Genomic DNA, 22781 nt, shown 5'->3' with positions numbered 1-22781 from the left:
ATTTGTCTTTTAATATCCTAGAACCATAGTTGCTTCTTAGCTTCAGGTAAATAAAGTAGCAAGCAGCTTTACAGTTGCTGTTTTTCTCATAATAAATAGCAGCTGTCAAACTGTAACTATTCAGAGGACAGAACTCTCAGACAGTATTTGCTGAGAGCATACTCAAATAACACCCAGCTCGTTGCTTTCCCTGGGATGGCCACAGCTGCACTGCACTGCATATCTATGAAGCCAGGAATCTGGAAGTCATGGCATTTGTAGACAAAAGACTGGTTTGTGTCAAACAGTTCCTGGATTTCTTGTGTTGCCAGATGGAATTTATGTGTAAATCAGTCAGATTTCACTATATGATTAGAGATGACATGTACATCTTCATTCAGGCCAAGGTTTTCCATCGTGTTGCTGAATTCCTGATATTTTAGAAGTCCCTATTTGTGCTCCAAGAGTTATCAGACATCCCAGTCCAACTGCCTTCAGTTCTAAGTGATATTTACTTGACATTTATTCTGCAGAAGAAAATACGTTATTCTACAACATGTCTAATATTAATTTAGCTTGTCCTTTTCAATGACTCAGCGATTCTGTTGTATAAAATAAAGCTATTGGGCTAGATCCAAGTGGTAATATTGGCACACTGTGACTTCAATGTTTATTTAAGGAAGGAGTAGTTTATGCAAGAATGGCTGAAATCTTGTCTTAGTATCAAGCTGGGACTGCCCCATAACTAATTGCCCCGAGTCCAGAAGAGGTGTAGGTATTGCAGAGCAGTGCACTTAACTACCATAATTCTCTGGTAGAAGAATCTTTGGGAAATGTTTTGGTAGGCAACTGGTCTCAGCTCAGAGTAACCCCATGACTGCTTTGACTTGTGTCACAGGTAATTTCCCAAGCCCAGGCAACATGAGAACTGTGTAGAAGGAAAATGGCTCTACTGTGGTTTTTCTTCCCCTGAACTGAATGTGATAATTTTGTGTTCAGCAATCTGCAGGTTTCAAATTCAGCTGTTTCTTCTGACAAAATAGTTGCAAAAATCCAGCAGATCAGAATATAACATATTTGTTCTATTTCCAGTACTTAAAAAGTGTTAAGTGTTCAGCTTGATCAATTAAAAGTTTAACAAAAAATTACAGTTTTTCAGTAGTGTGAATAAAACCAGTAGCTAAATTACTGATTCTCCTTGGTATGGACACCCTCTAAGGTACATGCCATTGTCATATCCATGTGGAAAACAAAATTATCTATTATCACCTATGTTGTGCTTTTGTCTTTTAATTTTTTTTCAAGAAGGCACTTTTTTTCAAGAAGGGGGAATCATTATCCACAGAAGTTCAGCAATTTTCCCCATGAATGGTGTCTAGTAGTAGGCTGAGGGTTTTTAGAATTCAGAATTCAGTCTGCCTTCTTCTCATAGCAGCTCCCCTCCACAATCTTGAAATGTCAGCCTGAGCTTCTCATGTTTGACCTGCACTTTTCAAGGTCTTCCCCATTTCTTATGAGAGACCTTTAACATTCCAGTAGCTTCTGATGATCTTTATACAGAGATTTGCAAAAAATTTTATTTGCCAAGACATAGTGGAAATAGGTATTCCTTGCTGTTAAAGTTGGTCATGTGGCTGAGTGACTCATGGCTAATGATCCAGCTTGAATTAATCCACCTGCTTTGAAACAGCACCTACCAGAGCAAACATATTCCGGGCTGGTAATTTCTGGGAAGATGACCAGGCTGAGATAGAAAAAGGTCCCAGACCAGTGAATCATTTAACCTCAGGATGTGGTAGGACAGTGATGTTTGATTTTATATATTTGAAAGCTATAAATCTGCTTAGCTGAAAACTCCCTCTCTGAACCTGCTACTGCATAGGCATACTTTGAAAGTTCTTGAAAAGCCTGGAAAACCTGTACTAAAGTCCTAAATCAGAACAGGTGTAAATCTTCTGGTAGCTCTGACTTCTAATCCAAAACTAGGCGTGCCCCACAAAATTTGGATTGCTCCCATACAGACCTAGTAATGATCAAGTAGAGAATGCATTTGTCATATGGAAAGTATGCAAGGGAGAGAAACATTAAAGAAGCAGGTAATGGAAAAAACTGTATGTTGAAAGGCATAAAGAATACGAAACAAAAAGAGGCCAGAGTGCTGTCCCAGAACTTCAGGAGCTGTTTCTCATCAGAGTCATGTAGGATTACGTGGGAAGCAAGACCAAATAGTTCATTAAATGTCTGGAAAGACTTAGGTGGCCTGGTGTATAACTTTAGGAGAAAAGAACAACATATAACTACACCCCTGAAATAAGTATATGTCTTATAGAAATGTTTAAAGATGGTCTTTTTCCCCATAGGAGATGATATTCAGCAAAAAGTGACTGAGGATGTAGCTGGAAATGTCAGCATAGCTAGGCTTGAAACAGTGGGTAGACCAGATAGGACTTGAAGGTAAAGCCAATATAAAAGACATGGAAGCAGAAAAGTCCAAGTGGGGGAAAAACAGAGAACATTAATAATTCAATTTATAAGTGTTTTTCCTGTTTAAATTAAGCTCTTACATATTATGAAACATTAACTAAATGATGCTGATACATATCTTTAGGTTATTAGAGGGGAATCAAATTTAAAAAGAAAGTTACTTTATTTAGCTTTAAAATGCCCCTGATCCTGTGGCAGTTTGTGTTCCCTGAGCAGCAAGTAGTGCATTTGCTGCTTTTGCACTTTGCAGCAGTGATGTCTCTGGAGGAGCTTTGGGGAAAAGGCCTGCGTGTAAGGTACAGGGGAGTTGCTGGATTGAGAAGATCCTTGGTGTGAGGAGAATCAGAGGGAAGCAAGTGGGGCAATCAGGCATCCCTGTTTCCAGTCTTCATGGAACAACTTGCTTTCATGTGCTTGCTCCATTTGTGAAAGTTAAAATGCCATCTGGTTTGGAAACTCGGCATATTTGATTTTAGTAAAAAACAACCGTAACAAAACCTCATGATAATCCCTAAAAATACAAGCAGCTATTGTTCCATTTTTATGGAGTGAAGGAATAAGCTTTTCAGTGTATCCTAAATATTAAAAGCTTCATGTAGTTCATAACTGCAGGCTAGGAGAAGAGATCCCTTGTAACAAAACCTGCAAGGGTCCACTGAAAGTTTTCAGCGAAAGCAGTTTTGTCACTGTGTCGATAGTCAGTGATCTTGACCAATAATCACCAACTGTGACAGTGAAGATGGCAGGGTGAAAAGAGTGCTCACAATTTGCCAATCATCCAAAGACGGAGAAAGGCTTCCATGGATGTATAGCTACTTCACCAAAGCCTGGGAACTGGCTATGCAAAAGCTGCATGTTGCTAACATACGCCAACCCCTCAAGTCCAAGCTTTATGAGTCATGCTCCCTCCAACAAAAACCCTTGAAATGTCAGTGCCATTTTAAACACAGAGGTTTATCAATATGACTGTCTGATTAAAGTCAAGTGGTCTGTCTGTCAAGATCACCCTGAATCTGTAATGAAAAGAGGAGAAAATAAGCACTTCTGATGTGTTTTTCTAGGAGAAGCAGTGGCTATGCACTTAGAGGCAAAAAGCCATGAGAAAATACAGCTTGGCTCCCTTAGCTTATAGTTGCTGCAAGTAGATGCTGTTCTAAGCAGAGGAGAAAATTATGCAATCTGGTGATAACTGCTTGCATTGGCTTTTTATTGGGAATCCTCAGCAGGAGTTTGCATGTGTTTCCTAGCAATGAAACATCATACAGTGAGAAAAACAAGCAAAAAGGGAAATGTTTTGAAGATTTTTTTTTTTCTTTCATTGCTGACGTGGTTACAGTGAGAGATTGCACTGTTGACTATAACAACATCCCTCCATTTGAAAAGTCACATTTTTATCAAGCCCATTTATAGAACCTGTCCCCCACAGATAATGTGCTAATGACTAGAGAGAACATTTGCTAAAAGAATGGTTCTGGCAGATGATGAATAGCACTATGCAAGTAGTGGTAATAGCTCTTAATGCCAGTTATTTTTAAAAAGAAGTGGTGCTATTGCTTCCTTTATTTTGTCAGAGCCACATCTAGGGTCTGAAACCTGAGATTGGTTATGTTCATCTCTACTGAGTTATAATGTATTTGGCCACTGGTGGCGACCTGTGATGACCTTGTCTTCCCAGGTTTTTCCCCCTCAAGTAGTTCTCCAGACTCAATTTTTTAATTGTAGAACCACCAAAAACCCAGCTTACATTTTACCTTGTACACAAAACCACAGGCTGCATCCTATTTTAATAGTTTCTGACAGCATTTCAGGTACAGAGTAGGTACTTTCTGCTCCACTGACTCCTGTATTCGTCCTTGGAGATAATTCAAAATCTAACTGTACAAAGGCCCCGAGCAGTCAGTCTGCTTTGAGCAGGGGTTGGACTAGATGATCTCCAGAGGTCCCTGCCAACCTCAGATGTGCCTAATACTGTGATATTTTATGTATTAGTATTTTTTTGTCCTGTACTTTGCAAGGCATATTTGGAATGTGGTAGCATATTCCTGCTGATCTGCACCAGAAAATATACTCAGTATGAATACAGACTAATGCTAAACAGTCATTATTTTATTGATGATCTACATCTATCATTATGGTAAGAGCAAGAGAAAAACATAAAACAAGTGCAAGAGAGATGAATAACAGAGCTTGTTAAAAAACTCTTCCTTCGTCTTGTATGGAAGCCCCTTACAGAGCTGGCAGCACTGGGGACAGATCTGCATGCCAGCAGGAGGTTTGGGGGCACAGCAGCAGAGGCAGGTTTGTGGCAGGGAAGATGTGCTGTGTAGGGCAGGGAATGCAGTACTGCAGTGGGGAAGCTCTTCAGCCTCAGGGAGACGTGCTGAGCTTGAGAAGCTGCCAGTGCTGTAGCATGTTTGAAGGTATTATGGACAATACCCTTCTGCTCTCAAAAGTGATGGCTTTTATATTACACTTCATCCTGATGGATAAAGAGGACTTGATCACAGGATGAGCAGTCAATTGAGAAGGATCTTTATTATATTTGCACAAAATAAATTGAATTAAGTCCCTGGTATTGTTGGTGCTGCGAAAGGTCAGATTTCACAAATTTGAGAACTGTCTAATCTAGATGGAATAATTTAAACAAAAAGTGTGAATGGTGCTGGTGAGCTAATAATGCTCAAACCAGAAGTAAAGCTATAGTAATTTAAGAAAAATCCCAAAACCTAACAGCACAACTGAAAACAAGCTCCCCAGAGATTTAAAACTAACTCAGCTTCAAGCATTTCTCTTTTCTTCTCACTGGCAAATGGGAGGCGACAGCTGATAGCTGAACTCAATAAAATCATTTTGTAAGTAAGGAGATACATGCTTAGTTATAACTGAGGGCAATAGGAAGTTACTTTGCATGTACAGCAAGAATACAAAACCTTGTAAGAAGAGTAATGGTACTGGTACTAGGTAGAGGTGCTGTAAGTATCAAGAATTAAGTGAAAAGAGGAAAGCGTTGAACAAATATTCTGTTCCATGTCTGGGGAAAAGCCAGATATATTCAATCTGTGGATGGAATAGCTCTAATTCACATGAGCTGATGAGGCTGTTAAACAGTAACTATTAAAGCTAGACATTTTACAATCAAGATTTCAGCTTAAGTTGCATCTAGAAATTTTTTACAGAGCTGGTCTGTGAGTGCTGTGGAACATTAATGTTGATTTTTTAATAAATCCTTTAAATCTGGGAGGGTTTCAAAATACAGCAAGAAGCTAACTTTATGCCAGCACTTTTAAAAGCTAGGCGGCATAACATGAATAATTATAAGCCTGACATCAATCAGTGGAGAATATTGCATAGCTTACAGGGCACTGACTAATAATTGTTGTTTGTAAGTATTAATTATCTTTAATATTACTCATAATTCAGCCCCATGTTAGCTAATAAATGGGTCAGTGAAATTAAAGTTGATCTGTGTGTTTATTGATTTAATCAAACTGAATATAACTTTCTAAAGTATTATCAATTAGGTTGACAGGTCTAATGATGTGAAGGTAAGAAACTCTTTAAGAACATTTTTCTTGGCTTCGTATGTCAGCCTGGTTACATCATCTGAATTTTGCAAAATCAATGTTAGATTTGTTACCATCTCTATGTACCAGCAATTAATCAGACTAACTATAGTCATGCCTTGTGTCTGAATATTGAAGCCAAATAAATTCAGATTAGAAATAAGGTACATATGTTTCTGAGGAACGAGGTCATGGAAAAAATTCTCCATCCTGGATGTTTTTAAAGGAAAATCTAGCATAACTAGTTTGGGCAGTAAATGTGGAAAGTGAGGAGGAACACCAGAAGCAGCAGAGGCAGAGTTGAGGTGTTAGTTGCTCCACCCTGCCAGTCTGCATGCATACACAGCACTTATTCTTTCATCTCTTTCCCTATTTTCTTCTCATATTATTCCCCTAATTCTGCAATCAAAGGCATTCTGCAGAGGTACACGTGCTGCAGCTTTGGAGCAGCAGCAGGTGCTGAGCTTGGCAGCGAGCACCAGTCAGCCTGTATTTTTTAAAAGAGATCATCACAAGGGGCCTTATGGATTCTAGGAGGCGTTTTTAGGTACTTCTGAGTTGTTCATCAAAAGACGGGTGTTCTGTCCACCATATCAAATCTAGACAAGGTGGTCCAGTCCTGGAAGAAACAGGGAACTAGGTCTGTGTTTTGGGCCAGGCCCCAAGAGCCATCACCTTCCTATGCTATCCTTTGCCCCCCCCAAATCCATGCCAGAGGGACAAGGAGTGGCTGCCCAGCTCCCTCGGGAATGTAGGGTGTCCCTACACTATACCAAGAAGCCTTCCCTTCCCAAACAGCTGCTCCCCATCCCCTGCTGGGGAAAGCCATAAATCTGGTGGAAGCACTCTGTGGCACCTCTCTGGCCCACAGGTCATGGTGCTGGGGCAGGATAAGGAGAATGATATCAAATATTTTCTGTGTCAGGATGAAGTCAAAAGGATATAACATCTAACATTTTTTTTTTTACACATCTTTAGTGCAGGACTCGAAAATCAAGTCCTACAATATCTTTTTGTACAGAAAATGTTCCTGTAGCCTTTGGTAAGGTTTTTGTGCAGTAAATGTGGAAAGTGAGGAGGAGCAAATACATTGTTACCGTTATTGTTCGGCTTCTAGCACAAACGAAGACAAAATGAATAAAAAGCAGATAATCATATATGCTTTATATTATCTCACATTTAGCGAAAGCTATAGGTTAACTAGAGCGAATTTAGATTAAAACAACAGAAACATTGGAGACTTGAAGAGATATATGAGAAAAAAATTAAAAATATGTTTAGGCAGCAGCTGAGTGTAGTAAAAAGAAGAATGTCAGATTTGTAAAGCCAGGGAAATAGATGAAATTATTTTCAAAAGTAACATATACTTATTAAAGAAAAGTTTGGGCCAGGTTGCTCACACAAGGAAAATTGTGTCACCTTGGTAAATCAGTACTCCAGCTGACACTGAACTAAGCATGCGGTGAGCAGTTCTCTGCTTATAAGGCAGAGGTGACCTAGAATCCACTCTCAGTCCTGAATGGGAATGAGAACCGACTTGTAACAGCCTTTAGGGGAGCACTCGAGATACTGCAGTTGGAACAGGAATATTCTGTGCTATAAATGAGAGAACTCGGGCTTCAATTAGTGTCACTGAATTTTACAACGTATTGCTGGTAGAATGACAAATGGACTACAAGTTTTCAAATCCAAAAAGAGGCCCATAATTTCATACAGGATTCTATTTCTTGTAGTGGCCTTACTAAATCTTGCTAGATTTGACCATGGGAAAAAAATCTAATATTCTTGTGACTCTTCAGTTAAGATGCACTCCCATCCTACAAGTTCACTTTTCATTGCACAAGGGTCTGCTTTGTATCTTTATTACCCATGTCATGGGGTATGATCTGATTGGAAGGAATGTCTCAGATCAGTGAATAATAGTATCCTGTATCACCCAGGGTCACATAATCATGTTTATTTGTGTCTTAGTCACCACCTTATTTAACAGTTTGCCCCTGCTACTCCAGTAATGAGCACTGTCCTAGGTTGCCAGGCCTTTGAGGACTGGGAGATAGTTGCAAGAAATTTATATGTATAGTTTTGTCCTACCATCAGGGAGCATCACTCTTGTTTTTCTTTTCTATAACCTGGGATCTTGATTTAGTGGTGGTTTAGGAATGGTATTCTCCAATTTAGTACTCCCACTAAAACCTGCTCCACCTCCTTGCTCCAAGCAGAAGCACAAAAGGTAAAGATCATGGTTTGAGATAAGAAAAATTTACTGAAAATGGCAATGAGATAAGAAAATGAGCAATTAACAGCAATAATATTAATAACAAAAGGTGTAAGAATACAAATGATTCATACAGAAAAATTATCTGACAATAGACAATACCAGATGGCTCCCTCTGCGTTTTTGTCAACGAGAAGGAATGTCTTTGTGCCAGAAGAGAATCCCTTTCCCCAGCCCTGGCAATGACATGCGGTGATATAGAATAAATAACCTCAGTGCCCTGGCAATGCCTCCTCCTGCCTACTGCAAAAATTAACCCTCTCCTGGGTGGAACCAGGACAAACCTGCTCCGTTTAATGCATCAGTTTCAAAATGCACTGCTTTTATGAGAAATAGAACTTTGGCAAATTTGAGGTGTATCCACTTTCTTCAGAAGGAAGAGTGCCATGCTTCTCTTCCACCTTGCACTAGAATGAGCTTTGTCAATAATGGGAGTAAAAGTCACAATTGAAGTGTAAATCTCTTCCTAACTGCCTCAGTTCTTTCAATACAGGATAAGTTGTCTCTGTCACAGAGAAGCTAACAAAATTCTTCAGAATATTTTTAATTCATCCATAAACCTGGTACTGTATTTTATGATACTATTATTATTATTTTAGAATTTACAAAATACGACCATGCAAATATCCTAAACTATCAGCCAAAAACTGCAGAAAACCGGAGGTGGAGAGAGCTGAGGGTAAAATACCTGAGGGCATTGTGGAGGAGAGACAGGCTAATGGGTAGAAGGGACAGGCAGCTTTTGGAATAACTGAGTTTTAGTGGATCGGTGACTCCAAGAAGCCTTAGTGAAACTTACATTATGTTAGTTGCCTGATTTGTGAACTAGCCTTTTTTCAACTAATGCTCAGGTTATGTATGTGAACCAATTCATGCTCTGTAATCTTTTTTCATCTTTTTTTCCCCCTCTGCTTTCCTGAGTAGTCCAATTGAAGTGAAAGTTTAGAAGCGGTTTACCCAAGTCACAAAGCACAGTGCCTTGCAAGTAGTCTCTAAATCACTTCAAGCTCCCTGAACAGTGCGGGGTTGGTTCTCCTAGAGATGAGTTGAATCTGAAATAAAAACTTTATAAAATCGAAGGAAGGGAATATAGGAGCCTTTTTTCCCCACAGAAAAAAAGTATTTCTTGATCCCCTAGAGCACTAAAGGAGCTATAGGAAACACAAGAATTCTGTTGTTGGATTTAGATCTCCCAGTTAAACACTTATGCTGTACTGAGAACAGTGTTACATCCGTGTTACCTGTCTTTAGAGAGGCACTAAGCTCTACAGGTACAAGCAAGATGCTTCTCGCTGTGCAAGATGGTCAGCCTAGGAGGAGATATAGGATCCTCATCTTATAACTCTTTAGAACTGGAACACTGAAACTGAAATTAATTGCAGGAAACATTAAATTTTAGGGCTAATTCTGACTATGGGTTTCAGAGCTCAGAAAAATGCAAGTATTGAATAGTAGCAGGCCTGCAGGTTTGTCGGCACAGAGCCAATATCCAAAAATACTCCCCACAAAAATGTTCTTTCCCCTTCTATCTGCAGATTGCAGAGCATGAGGCATCTTGCGCATGAAAAATTACACAATTATGAATGTTTGGATTAGTTTATATGACTGAATGATCATCCTTAAGTACTTTATAACACAACCATTCCACAAATGTATCCCTGTCAACAAGTAATTTCCTATATGTTTGTTTGTAGTGTTCTTTAGCAGCTGCATGAAGTTTTCTAATGAGTCGTGGTGAGTCAATCATGATTCCCCTCACTCTTTATTTCATAGGTTGGTGAGACCAGATGCAAAAAAGTTTGCACTTCGAAATCTGATTTGAGATCCAATGATTTCAGCATTGTTGGAAGCTTGCCAAGGGATTTTGAATTATCAAATTATGACTGTTATGGGAAGCCCATTGAAGTCAACAATGGGCTCGGGAAATCTCAAGCCAAGAACAACAAGAAGCCTCCTCCTCCCAAGCCTGTCATTCCATCAGCAGCAAAGAGAATCGATCTTTATGCAAGAGCACTCTTTCCTTTTTGCTTCTTGTTTTTCAATGTCATATACTGGTCCATATATTTATGATAAATCTTTTTTTTCATGTGTGTAAAATATAGCCCATTTCATTATCCCTTCCCAGTCATGAAGACCACTGTGTGAAATTATTTGCATTTGCAAAGCAATATGTTGCATCTTGATGCCGTGCGATTGTACTGAACATATGGCATCTGAAATTTGAATGAAAGCATGACACTGCAATGTCTGTGCTCTGACCAACTTTGTATATAAATGTACAGCATAAAACATCCTGCTTTAAGAATATATATGAAGGACAACGCCTACTACATTATAAAGCTGAATAACATTCTTCAGTTATTAGTAACATACAGAAATTTAAAGTGTTTCTGACAATGAAACTGATGTGCACGTTGAGTATTATTAAATCAGTATTCTAGTATATGTAGTATTTAACAGCTTTTCTGATGACTTCCAGGGGAGAAAGAAATACCCACCAAACATCTTTTTCTTGTATGATTTCAGCTGGCACTGTTGAAGAAAAAGCTAAGGTGTAATTATTATTATTTAGACTTTGTAAGTGAAGGCAGTGTCAAGTAAGCAGATCTTGTCTATGTGGAAAAATAAAGATTAGAGAAATACTAATTTTGTAAAATCAGCTCATTTAGGAAAAAAACCCAACAACTGTCTATGAAGCAGGCACAGTTAAGTGTGTTTGAATATGCTGGCAATAAAACATTGGGGCAAATTTTAACTGCTGTTCCTTTAGGCACAAACTAGATACAGTACAAAAAAACAAACAGGCCACTTTCTAGACTAAAGGTATCAGGAGTTTTGGAGAGGCATCACAAGATGCAGCTCAGTATCAGGTTTGCTATACATTTTTCCATTAGTTTGTCCTCTGACTTAACTTCTGTAGCATCTGGCCTGCAGTATGTAAGTCACAATTTTTTTGTTGTTGCATTAGACATTTCTTTCTTGATTTGTTTTCTTTATCCCCTTGAAAGCTTTTATTTTAAACAAACCAGTTGTCAAGACAAAATCCCATTTTCACCAATGATTATATCTTTTCTGTTTATGTGCTAGCTAGCACATAGCCAGCAGCAGGAATGAAAACGTGTCCTAAGGTCTAAGGAGCTGAGACTCTCATGAGCCCTGCTGTACCTATGTGCTAATTAATGGCCGCCCTCACCAACCCATTGATATCGCTGCTAGGTTTTGAAAAATAAGGTTCTATGCATGAAATAGTTCTGACAGGAAGCTACTTTCCTTTTTCCAGAGGAAACTCTATTGTATGGAGACTACCTTAACATGAGCTCCTTGGTGTGCATAGGGCAGGAGCTGTGGTCTCCTGTGGATGCCGGGGTACATCCATTCATAAGGGTGAGTCATGAGGAGAAATGCAGCCGCAAGAAAGCTGCATGAAGGTAGGCAGGTGAGTAGAGTGTGTCTCCTGAGAGCAGGGACTTGGCCTCATGGCCCATGAGAGTATGCCATACACATCTCTGCTGGTAGAGATGGGGTACCTCAGCTAGTTTCAATATGAAAATAAGGCTCTTCTCACTATCTTTGCAATTCATAAAAGGAAATCTGGACTGTTGGCCCCTCCTAGGCTAGGAAGGGACTGGTTTAAACAAATGAAACCTTCCATAGTGTGGAAACAAACAATCCCACTTGTTATGCTACACTTCTGGCATGTCCGGGATGTGTTGAGCTAATGCAGGCCACAATGTCGGATCACTTGGGAGTTGCCCACAACAAGTTGTCTACATACGGCGATCCTGCACAACCAGAAGGTCAAAATTGGGAATGTAAGAAGAGGAATGGCACGCCACTCTGGCATCACTGGACAACAAGTAAACCTGCACACCTAGAGCTTTTTCAAACCACTGCCACTTTGGGATCAACAGGCTGGCTGCAGTGACTCATGTTTGGGTTGAAGAGATCTGCTCTTCACAGTATGGTCACATGCATTCCACCAGCTTCCTGGCCACTGTCTCATGGAGGTTTCAGGCAGCCACTCTACCAAGTGGCCACAGTTTGGATTTCTTTCTGATCCAAAGAAAAGGAAGGTAAATCCCAGACATTACTGAGCTGTGTTGAACAAGGGCTGAGGGAAATGAGATCTTTAAGGTCTAGTTCAAGGTTTTAATATTTCTGTTAGTTGAAGGTGATTCCAGAATTGTCAGAGACTCTAAGAAGCAATAAGGATAAATGAAATGAAAGAGAGGAAGGACAGGAGGGGGAATTTTTATACATACAGAATGGTATATTTATAGACATTATTTATTCTCATACTTGTATTTTTTCTTACAGTACTGGAAGGCAAAAAAATAATTACCTTGTGTTGCAAATTATATGAATTTTGGAAGATAATTTTCTTGTTAGAACTCTTATTAAATGATTTATCTGTAATTAATGTCCACGTTCTATCTCAATTATAGATTTTATTGTTAAATTAATCTTTGTTCCTTCTTGCTTTCCTGCTTACTTGATGGCTCTTGTGTTTTATCATAAAGCACTTAATCAATAATACACTGTAATTGCTTTCCAGTTCACACAAAGGAAAACAAAAGGAATGCATATTGTTCAAATAAAGATTTTTTTATTCATTACAGCACAAAAACTAAGGCCAGAAGTGAAGTTTAACAGCAAATTTGAAACTAGATTTAAAATGAAACCAAGCATCAGCTAAAAAGTATTAATTTTCTTTTTACTTACACTAGATAATATTGCAGTATTTGTATTCCCATGGAATATATTAGCTTGTCCTACTGAGCAGTAATAATTGATTTCTTTTATTTTACTTCTTTCTACTAAAGGTCATCAAGAGTTTTGCATACCATCTCACATTATGGTCCACCAGCACCCTCTAGTTGTAAAATTCGGCCTGTTGACTGATTTCCAGAATAAGGTGCAAATATAAAACTGTATAGGTGAAATAGGATCCTAATTACTAATTATAAAATGTAAGAAAAAAAATTACTAAATTAAAATAAATGGGCACAAAATAAATGTACAACTGCAGAAATTTTCCATGCAGTTAAAATTTAAAAGTATAGAAATGAAGACATTCAAGTAATAGCAAAGGTGAGGTTCATGAAGTGCAGCTTAGTAACTCAATTAACTAGTCATGATTTTTAAACAAACTACACGACAGCAAAATCTGTTTTTGTGGGAGAGCCCATCTGTGTTTCAGCTGACATTTACTTCAAGTTCTGCTCTTAACTGGTAGGAGATTTACAAATTTTTGTTCTACCCTTAAGATAAACCTTGGTATTTTCTTGGTTCTTAAGCATCGAGGGGTAGTATTCAAGTAGCTAATTCTGTTCTTTTATAGTATCATCACCTTTAGATAACTTTCTACATTTTTTCAGAGTTTTAGAACACATTCAAACACTGCATCAGGAATTTTCTTGGAGACTAATTAATTTCTCAACTGCATCTACAAATTTATGGTAGGCAATAAGTAAGGATGTAATTTGAAAAGTGTATCAGCTGTTCTGTATTAATTTATTGTAGTACACAGTTTTAGGAGCAGCTCTTAATGGCACCACCTCTTTTCTTCACTTAATTCTAGCTGAGATGACGTATGTGAACAGTTGGTCTTTTGAGGAGTTTATTTTTGTAAGTGCAGTGTACGGAAGATTGACCACTTGGAAACGCTGCCAAGCAGCTTTCATTCTTCAAAGCCTTCAGATTAATTTTGACTTGTTAATAGGGTAAAGGAAGATGTCTTTGGTGCCCTATTACCCATTAAAGAGAAAGCAGTAACACTGCCTTCTGGGTTAGTGTCAATGGGCAATCACCACAGCGATTGATCTGGCTGTATAATCTTTTAAAGGAAATGCACTTACAAGTAATCTTTATTTAAAAATATTTTACTCTGAAGAGAGACGATACCTTACTTAAGCAGTCTGTTATAGCTGTTAAGGGAATCTCTTAAGAGATGTTATAATACAGTTATAATACAGACCAAGGTCTCTGCTTCAACTAAAGCAGCTTATCCTTATGGTTACTGGGGGACTGCGATGCGGGTGTTTATAGAAGAGGTAGCATTGAATTATTTATTTCCAAGGGAGTGCAACCTGAATATATGCAGTGTCAAGTGATTTTTCAGGCTATTGAGATATCGTAGTGCTACAATGAGTACAAATGAGGTTTCTAACCGATAAGGGAATGTGAGGACACTGTTACTTGATGCTTTTGTGTACTAATTCCAGGATTAGAGAAGGTAATGTGGAAAGAAATTCAGATACAGATAAATTGAATAATAATTTTGTGTCAACTCTTTGTGTCTAGAAATTTGCTTTGTATATAAATGACTTGCCTTCTTTGTATATTAATATAAGGATTTAATAAAAAAACCAGGAAAATTAAGCTTATCTGTGGTGCCCAAAAGATAAGGAAACTAATTGTTTTCTTATGAAGCTTTACACCTAAGTAAACAGTGAAATATAAAGAAAAATTTGAGACATAAATTCCTCATCATTGTGGTTTTCTCTGTGCCATTGTATCAAAGCAGTCACAAGCAATCTGGACTGTTTGCAGCACTCCCTTGCATTTTGCCCACCCCTGTACTCCCCCTGCACCTGTCCTCCTTCCATCAGTGGGAATGGTGTCAAGAAACATTTAAAATAAAGATTACCTGGCTATTTTGAAATCCCTCTGAAAGCCCCTCTCTGCTACCGGTATGTCTATGCTGCAGTCACTAAAATGTCTGCAGCTAGTGCAGGATTATCCAAATTAGCCTTCGACTGGCTGTTTTGAGGAGGGCTGGAAACATCACCATGGTGACAGTGAGCTGTGGCTGGGAAACCTACCTGCTGGCTAGGGCAGGAAAAAATATCCTTGGAGTTCACCACACAAAGCTTTGTGCTGCCTTGGCTGTTGTGCTCAAGCAGTTGGTTTAAAGTTAGTTCGTGTGGGTGTTTGTCAGCCCGTGCCTGTGAACTGTAGGTGTGTACTGGGTGACGCACTGTGTGCTAGCACAGAGAGATCCTTCCTACGGCTGATGGGAAAGATGGCAGTGTAAAATATTCTCTCCACAGCTCTTGATCACCTACAGGATTTCTGACATTTTTAATTTTGTGCACTGACAGGAGCATTTGGTGGCAGTGACAAAAAAAATGCCAGTTTGCTTTTTTCCTGAACCAATGAACATAGAAGTGAATGAGTTGGATTTGCCCACCTGAGCATGAACAAGGTTTCCTCCTAATTCTAGTAGATCCCTCTTATGAGCCATTCTGTCTAAAGTACCTACCTCTAACAATGGATATTAAATCACAATTTTTGAACTAATAATGAGACTTAAAAAACTAGTGAGACTAACAAGAATGAGACTGCAAAAATCTTTTTGACTTCCTGGTTGTCCATGCAAGTCAACCCTAGTTTTGAGGGGCACTGATTGCTTTTCAGCATGGGATTTCTCAACACTTCAGTGCCTGTCATGTTCTGGAGACCAGCATCCACTAGCATCCCTCCTAGGAGGGCAAGTGTTTGGTGGGCCTTCAAGTTTGTAAGTCAACTCATCTTTTGAGTATTGAGATAAATCCAAAGCTGCCTGGTACTATTAGTTGTCACACAGAAGCAGCAGGTACATTAAGCACATGTCTTTTAGTTCAAGAAAATTAATATCCTTTCATCTTATTGCATGAAAATATGGTTTACTGTGTGAGAGACCAACCAATAAGACAACATGGAGTAACATCTTGTTACTAAGGATTTTTGTCCCATCAGTCAGTTACTTAGGCCACATACTGTGCTTTGACAGGAAGAAATATGAAGATTGCGGAGTATAAAGGATAAGGTATTGTATAACTGTTTTCCTGAAGAGTTCTTCAGGCTGTGGCAGTGAGAATTGTGGGGTTTTTCATATCTATCTGTGTCTGTTTCTTTCTATGAATATTCACAGTGGGAGTAATTTTTTACTTGAAAAAGAAAACTCAAGAGGTTTTTGGGCCAAGGAACCCTCCTGAGTATAGCAGGTCAAGCTGTTGTACCGCTGCCCCCTGCAAAAACCTTTCAGCTCAGGGGAAAACGTCTCCAGCAACATAAACTGCAAGAAAAACCTCTGCTGAAACTGCAGCTACTTTTGAGAGGAAAGTCTGTGTGTAGGCAGCTCCTGGGCTTCCACCTTCTTTTTCTGTATCATACATCATGATTATCAATAGTACTGTTTAGCTTTTCTTTTCTGCAAAGCATTCCTTTTATCTAGCCTGAGTTATTTCCTTGGCAATATACTTTAGATATCCTATCTTTCATCTCCGTGCAGTCAGAGCAAAGATCGTGTGTGTGACTATCAGAGTTCATGAAGGCAAGTCAGGGCTGATGTTCAAGAACACTTGAATGGTAATATATGAGAAGACCTGGGACCTATTTGTTTCTTTAACATTACGTGTGTTATGCCGTTTCAGTTATGTTCCTTTAACTCAAAATATTCTGATATTTGGATAAAATTTCACTATATGCATTATATTTTTGAGTTAAGTCCTGTGAAAAGGATAATACAAACAAAAAAGTCGTCCATGTGACATTCTTTTAAATGTTGATTTCCTCTATTAACCTTAAAACTTGCATTTGACCTAGAGGCTAGGGAAATAGTGTTTCTTAGTGTTTAATAAGCCTTACATTGTCATAACAGATTTATCAGTGTCTCAGGCAGGCTCATTCTTCCAGATAAATTTGTTTGTTTCTTTGACTCTCAAAGGCCAACTCACTGGAAGACATTAATTTGGAGACTGGCTATTTCAAAGGCACTATACTGACAGGAACTGACTGCAAAGAGTAATGGTTCTGACCAGTACCACTTCAGCATCAGCTTCTGCTTTTGACAAAGCCTGTCTTGATACCTGCTCCTGCTTCTGACAAATCCTGTTTAGACTCAGCCTACTGGAGGGCATAAAATCTTTGTAAGGCTTTTTAAAAATATTTGTCTGATTGTGTCAGCTTCTGAGGCAGCCCTGCTTCTATTCCCACTTCTGGATGTGCTTCAGGACCAGACTATTACAGAAGCAATCTTTTTTCAAGCAAATACAAATTATATACATCAACCACCATGAGATATCATTTACTTTGTGGAATTAAATTTTAGGCTTTATTTAGTAATTCTTCATATTTTCCAGTTGTTTCCCCAAGGTGAAAGCTTCTTAAATACATAATTCTTACATGAATAAAACCAAATGTGCACGATGGCACTCTTATCTTGCTGTGGTCTTTAAGCCAAGGAGATTTTGGAGGATGTCCTGCAGCTGAAGTAATTTTGGCTTCCCCACAGAAAGCTGGACAAGGACAAGATGCCTCACTGAACAGGACCTGCCCTGTATTCAAAGCTGCATTCAAAGCCAACCAGCCAGAGGAAAACACAACTATGTTTCCCAAGCCTGTGCCATTGCAATAACATATTCATCACATTCAACACTTGATGAGTTTTCTTGCAACAGAGAATCACTTTCTTGAGAAAAATAACAATGCTGGTGCCATAATAATATTCCCAGGCACTGCAAATTCATGGGAGTATTTTACACCACTACTGTAGAATACAGAATGTTACAAATTTTATCATGGGAGCTTTTAAACAGCAAGTGCATATCCAAGCTGGCAGTACTTTATTATCTGTTACCCATAAGCATGGCTTTATTGCTTTATTTGTCATATGTCTCCATATTCTTCCTATTTCAGGAAAAGCATTTTAAAATGGATGTTTTTCAAAGCTTACTAATTATCAAAATATTTTGTGGTTTACCCTATTTTTTTCCCACAGGAACATAAGGAAGAAATAGTGTATTTTACATTACAGTGCTTTTGCAGCAAGTTTGCTAGTGTCTGTGGAGAAAGTTTTGATGAAATTAAATAGGTGGAAAAAAATTTCATGGAGTGTGCAAATGAAACAGCCAGGAATAAACCCATTTATGCAAGACTCACGCTGAGAGTCTGATGAGCTTTGACAATTGGAATAAATTATTTTGCCTGAAAGGATATCCCAGTTTAAAAGATAGGACAGCATTTAATCTTTCAACAGTTTTCATTTCTCAGATTAAAATAAAAACCAAACTTTTATGAAATAGACCAGGTAGTCTTGTCCATAGTGACCTCATATCTGTACACAGCCATCATGCTCTCCTTTAATATGCTCTTTCTGCCAGCTCCTGCTGCAAGAATTCAATCAATGGAATTATTTCTTCTCTGACCAAGAAGTAGGAGGACTGCTGTTGGCTGAGTGCACACTGCCCCTGGCTGAGGGCACAGCCCTGTGCACAGCCCAAGTCTGCACTTTGCATGTAAGTGACACTCTGTAGCTAAACACAATACCCAGTAAGCAGAGGCACTTCCCCAGGTCTCCACTGCAAATTTGGCATATTATTTCCTCTATTTTCTTATATTCCTCTGCACCAAGTGACAGAGGGCAATAAAGTGTCTTTTTGTTGTCCCAAGGGCATTTTGTTTAGATAGGATGTGGCTCGGGCAAAAAATATTACCTTGCTATACGCTGTACAATGCCTTAAGGCACTACTGTAATGCACACGAGTAGTAATAAAAAATATTTAGGTCACTATTAATTATAGATTCAGTGGCATAATATAGTGATATGTCTATTTGTCTTCTCCCAGTCTTAACATTTCTGGAAGTCGTCTGACTGATTTCAAGTGCCTGATCTTCCCGCTCATCTACATTGGCTTTCCACTGTAGTTCTTTCTGATTTATTGTCAGAGGAGAATTCACTGCATGCATGCATGCATGCATTCTTTCCTTTAATATGACTTCTTTCTGACATCTAAAAAAGATTCTTAAAATAACCTCGTAGTTCCTTACTTGGATCCAAATTCCCCAGAAGACTTTGTAGAGAAACAAAAGAAGAATTTGTAGTTTTAAAAATTATATATTTATCCATTTGAAATTTAATATGTATAAGCATCAATTTCTATATTTAATATAATGGCATTCCTAGGCCTAAGCCTTCTTGAAAGTGGTGTGTCAGGATTTAATAAATTATCAGTATTTTCACCTTCCATTAATATTATTTTGTTTGGCAAGTATTTGCAAAGTGCATCCATATCAAACCATGTATTTTTCCAGTTCCCTGTAAAATAAATCATCCCCTGCCATGGCACAGAGTGAGCTATGTGGACCATGGAATATTAAACCATGACAGAATCATAGAATATTCTGCGTTGGAAGGGACCCACAAAAATCATCGAGTCCAACTCTGGGCCCTACACAGGATACCCCAGGAGTCACACCATGTGCCCTGAGAGCATTGTCCAAACCCTTCTTGAACTCTGTCAGGCTTGGTGCTGTGACTGCTTTCCTGGGGAGCTGTTCCAGTGTGCAACCACCCTCTGGGTGAGGAACCTTTTCTTGGTATCCAACCTCAACCTCCCCTGACTCAGCTTCAGGCCATTCCCTTGGTCCTGTCACTAGTCACCAGAAAGAGATCAGTGCCTGCCCCTCTTCTTCCCCTCACAACAAAGTTGAGACTGCAGTAACGTCTGCCCTCAGTCTCCTCTCCTCCAGGCTGAACAGACCAAGTGACCCCAGCCACTCCTCGTATGACTTACCCATCAAGGCCCCTCAACATCCTCATTATTCTCCTTTGGACCTCATTTGGACCTCCTTTGGACATTATTAGACACTGTCCAATTCCTTTGGACACTCTCTAATAATGTCTTTTTTTATACTGTGGTGCCCCAAACTGCCCCCAGCACTCGAGGTGAGGCCACCCCCGTGCAGAGCAGAGCAGGACAATGTCCCCCCTTGCCCAGCTGGCCATGCTGTGCCCAATGCCCCCCAGGACAGGGTTGGCCCTCCTGGCTGCCAGGGCACAATGACTCATGTTCAACTTGGCATTGACCAGGATGCCCATGTCACTTACTACAGCACTGCTTTCCAGCATTTCGTTCTATCTTTCATTGTCTAAGCACACAGCCAGGGTTGCCCTGTCCCAGGTGCAGAATCCACCACTTGCCCTTGCTAAACTTCATACATAATATTTTTTCAGCAGACTTTTATGTGCAGTGCTGCAAGAAGCAAGCAAAGAAGCAGTATTGCAATCTGCTATCTTGTTCAGCCATAGTGCTCGGAGTGCTGGTGTGATCTGCGATTTTTCTTAACTGCCTCAAATAACTGAATGCTTCTTGCTGTGAAAAAAAATCTGAACTATTGCTGCCATTCTAGTATGAAAACATCAATAAGAACTGGATGATTCTGGATACACATTTGGGGAGAGAAGTTTCTGATATCTTTATGTTTCCCTAGCTTTTTCTAAAGGCCTTGTGTGTTTTGTGTAAGCTCATTTCATTGCCTTTGACGTTTATTTGCTACAGCTGACCAACCTCTAAAATTAAGGTCCTATTTGTGCCACTAAAACCACAGGGAGCCCAGAAGAATAAAGGCAAATGTTGGTGAGGGTTCTCCTGCAGAAAATGCCTCTCTGTGCTCTTATTTATGTTGGATACTATCAGCAGAGGCATTTTTATAGTTTTAGTTATAGAAAGTGAATTCATTATATCACATCAGAAGATCTGCTTAATTTAAGAGCAAGGCATTAATGGTATTTTCACAGTAGCTACAGCTGGTACTGACAGATCAGGTACAGCCAGGATTTGGGAGAGAGGATGTGTCCCTGTTGTTTCCCCACATATTCCTAGCTGTGGCATAAATCGTCTCTCTGCCCATGTATTCCTTTGTAGCTTGTTTTGTCTTAGGACAGTCTGAGCTTTAATTTCCAAGTTTAAGGTTAGGTTCTAGTTGTTAACAACCATTTTTTAACTGCCCTTGAGACCCCACCAGCTCATCTCTTTCTTTTGGAGCCCTTCATGCATTCCTTCATTTATTGTGCTGTGAATGTGTCCCTGTAGTGAAAGGATGCCAGAAATTTAGAATTGTTCAGAACCCAGCCACGTGTGCACATCACCTCTGTGTGTATGTCTCATTAAGGGCAATGCAATTAGCAAGGAGCAAGGTCAGTGTCATGTTAAATGACAACTCCACAGACCACAATAATGACTAGCAGTTAGTATGTATAAGATAACAGTGCAACACCAATGAAGTTTCAGTAAAGACAAGCGCTGTTTAGGTTGTTTTTAATGCCACAAATTCTATAAGCAGAAACTTTTCTACTATAAGCTTGTCTATTAAACCCTATATTGTAAGCATTTGTGCAGTTAGCAGAATGTTATTTTCGCATATTTACTATGAAGTAGATGTATTTCTAGTACAAAGTATGAAATTAAGTGCCTCATAAGAATTGTTTGGTTTTCTCTTACATTTCTGTTTGTATTTTTTCCCCTATTGTAAAAGCTTGCCTTTAACACCACATTATTGCAACTAATCTCTGGGAAGATACGCCAATGCAGAGGTGAAAGTAAAAATATCTGTGCTGTGAACTAGTTCTGGGACTGAGCAACTGAAGCGGTTTTTCAGAACTAAAAATAAACTTCTCAACTCTGTATATTTCCATGCTAACTTTCCAAGCTGTTTCTTGACACACACATTAAAAAATTAAAATAAAAATATGGATGTCAAACAGGTAAATGGCGAACCCGAAAGAAATTTATGTTGTGGAAAGATCATAATGATAATGATAAGAGAGCTGATGTTTCAAATCACAGAAATCCTTTTTATCTTGCATCCGATTTCTGATGTAGTTTTTAGAAGTATAGTGTAAAATGTCTGCAATGGGTAATTGGACAAAACAAAAACTTTCTATCTTTTGGATATTTCCTGAAGAAAGGAATTATTATTTTATCTCATGCAATTCTATCTATTCCTCCAACTTAATTTGTTTTTAATGTTACTAAGTGCTTGTACTCCATAGTATAATTTCTGAAACACTTCGTCTCTTATCCATTTGTGTCATAAAATAAATTATTTTAACATTTTCTTGATGCTTTTTCTGTCATCGATTTTTTTAAATGGAAAACATAATAGGGATTGTTTGACACATTAAGATCTGTTACACTGCCAGTTTAGTGTACAACCATTGTGACTGTGACCAGTGGCACTGGGGCAAGTGGAACTTGATGCCTATGTGCCTTCTGATACTGCTGTAAGGTTCAAAAGGGAAACACCCCTATGGAAGAAGAAAAACAGAGCTTTCATTTACTCCCTTTGTAACAGCAGTGAATTTGAATTACAGTGCAGGGAGCAGCAAAGCAGCAAAGCTGCCTCTTTCCATCACACCTCACCATGGTGACAGCTGGCCAAATTGTGTGTGCTCCGCTGAGCAGCCTGGAATGGGGCTCCCCAGCACCAAGGGTTGGAAGGAGGTGACACACTGCCCTTTCCCTCTCCCCTGCTTTGGCCCTGACTGCCTCGGTCCCCAGCCTACAAGCAGGATTAGCACTGGTGGTGTTGTTGTAGCTTTCCTGCTTGTTCAAAAAGTTCATGGCCTCAAAGCCTTGTGCAAAGGAGGTGAACAACATCATACAAAAACTATTCCAGACAAGAAAGAGAGATTCACTCTTGCAATGTGGAATGTT

At 39.1% G+C, this 22781-nt stretch overlaps 1 protein-coding gene across 3 annotated transcripts in view; it reads left to right on the top strand.

Moving 5' to 3' along the window:
- The window catches only part of GLRB (glycine receptor beta), a 49162-nt gene extending 36398 nt beyond the window's left edge, over positions 1–12764 (top strand). For all 3 annotated transcript variants that reach the window (XM_088163673.1, XM_088163672.1, XM_088163674.1), the window contains one exon: positions 10075–12764. In XM_088163673.1, coding sequence (XP_088019799.1) covers positions 10075–10371 — 297 coding nt within the window. In that variant the 3' untranslated portion in view covers positions 10372–12764. The remainder of the gene's footprint in view (positions 1–10074) is intronic.
- Positions 12765–22781: the final 10017 nt, after the last annotated feature.

This window comes from Sturnus vulgaris, chromosome 4 (assembly GCF_052056855.1).
Source record: "Sturnus vulgaris isolate bStuVul1 chromosome 4, bStuVul1.hap1, whole genome shotgun sequence".
Taxonomy (NCBI): domain Eukaryota; kingdom Metazoa; phylum Chordata; class Aves; order Passeriformes; family Sturnidae; genus Sturnus; species Sturnus vulgaris.
The sequence above is the reverse complement of the archived record's forward strand: the minus strand, read 5'-3'. Positions and strand labels throughout refer to the sequence as shown.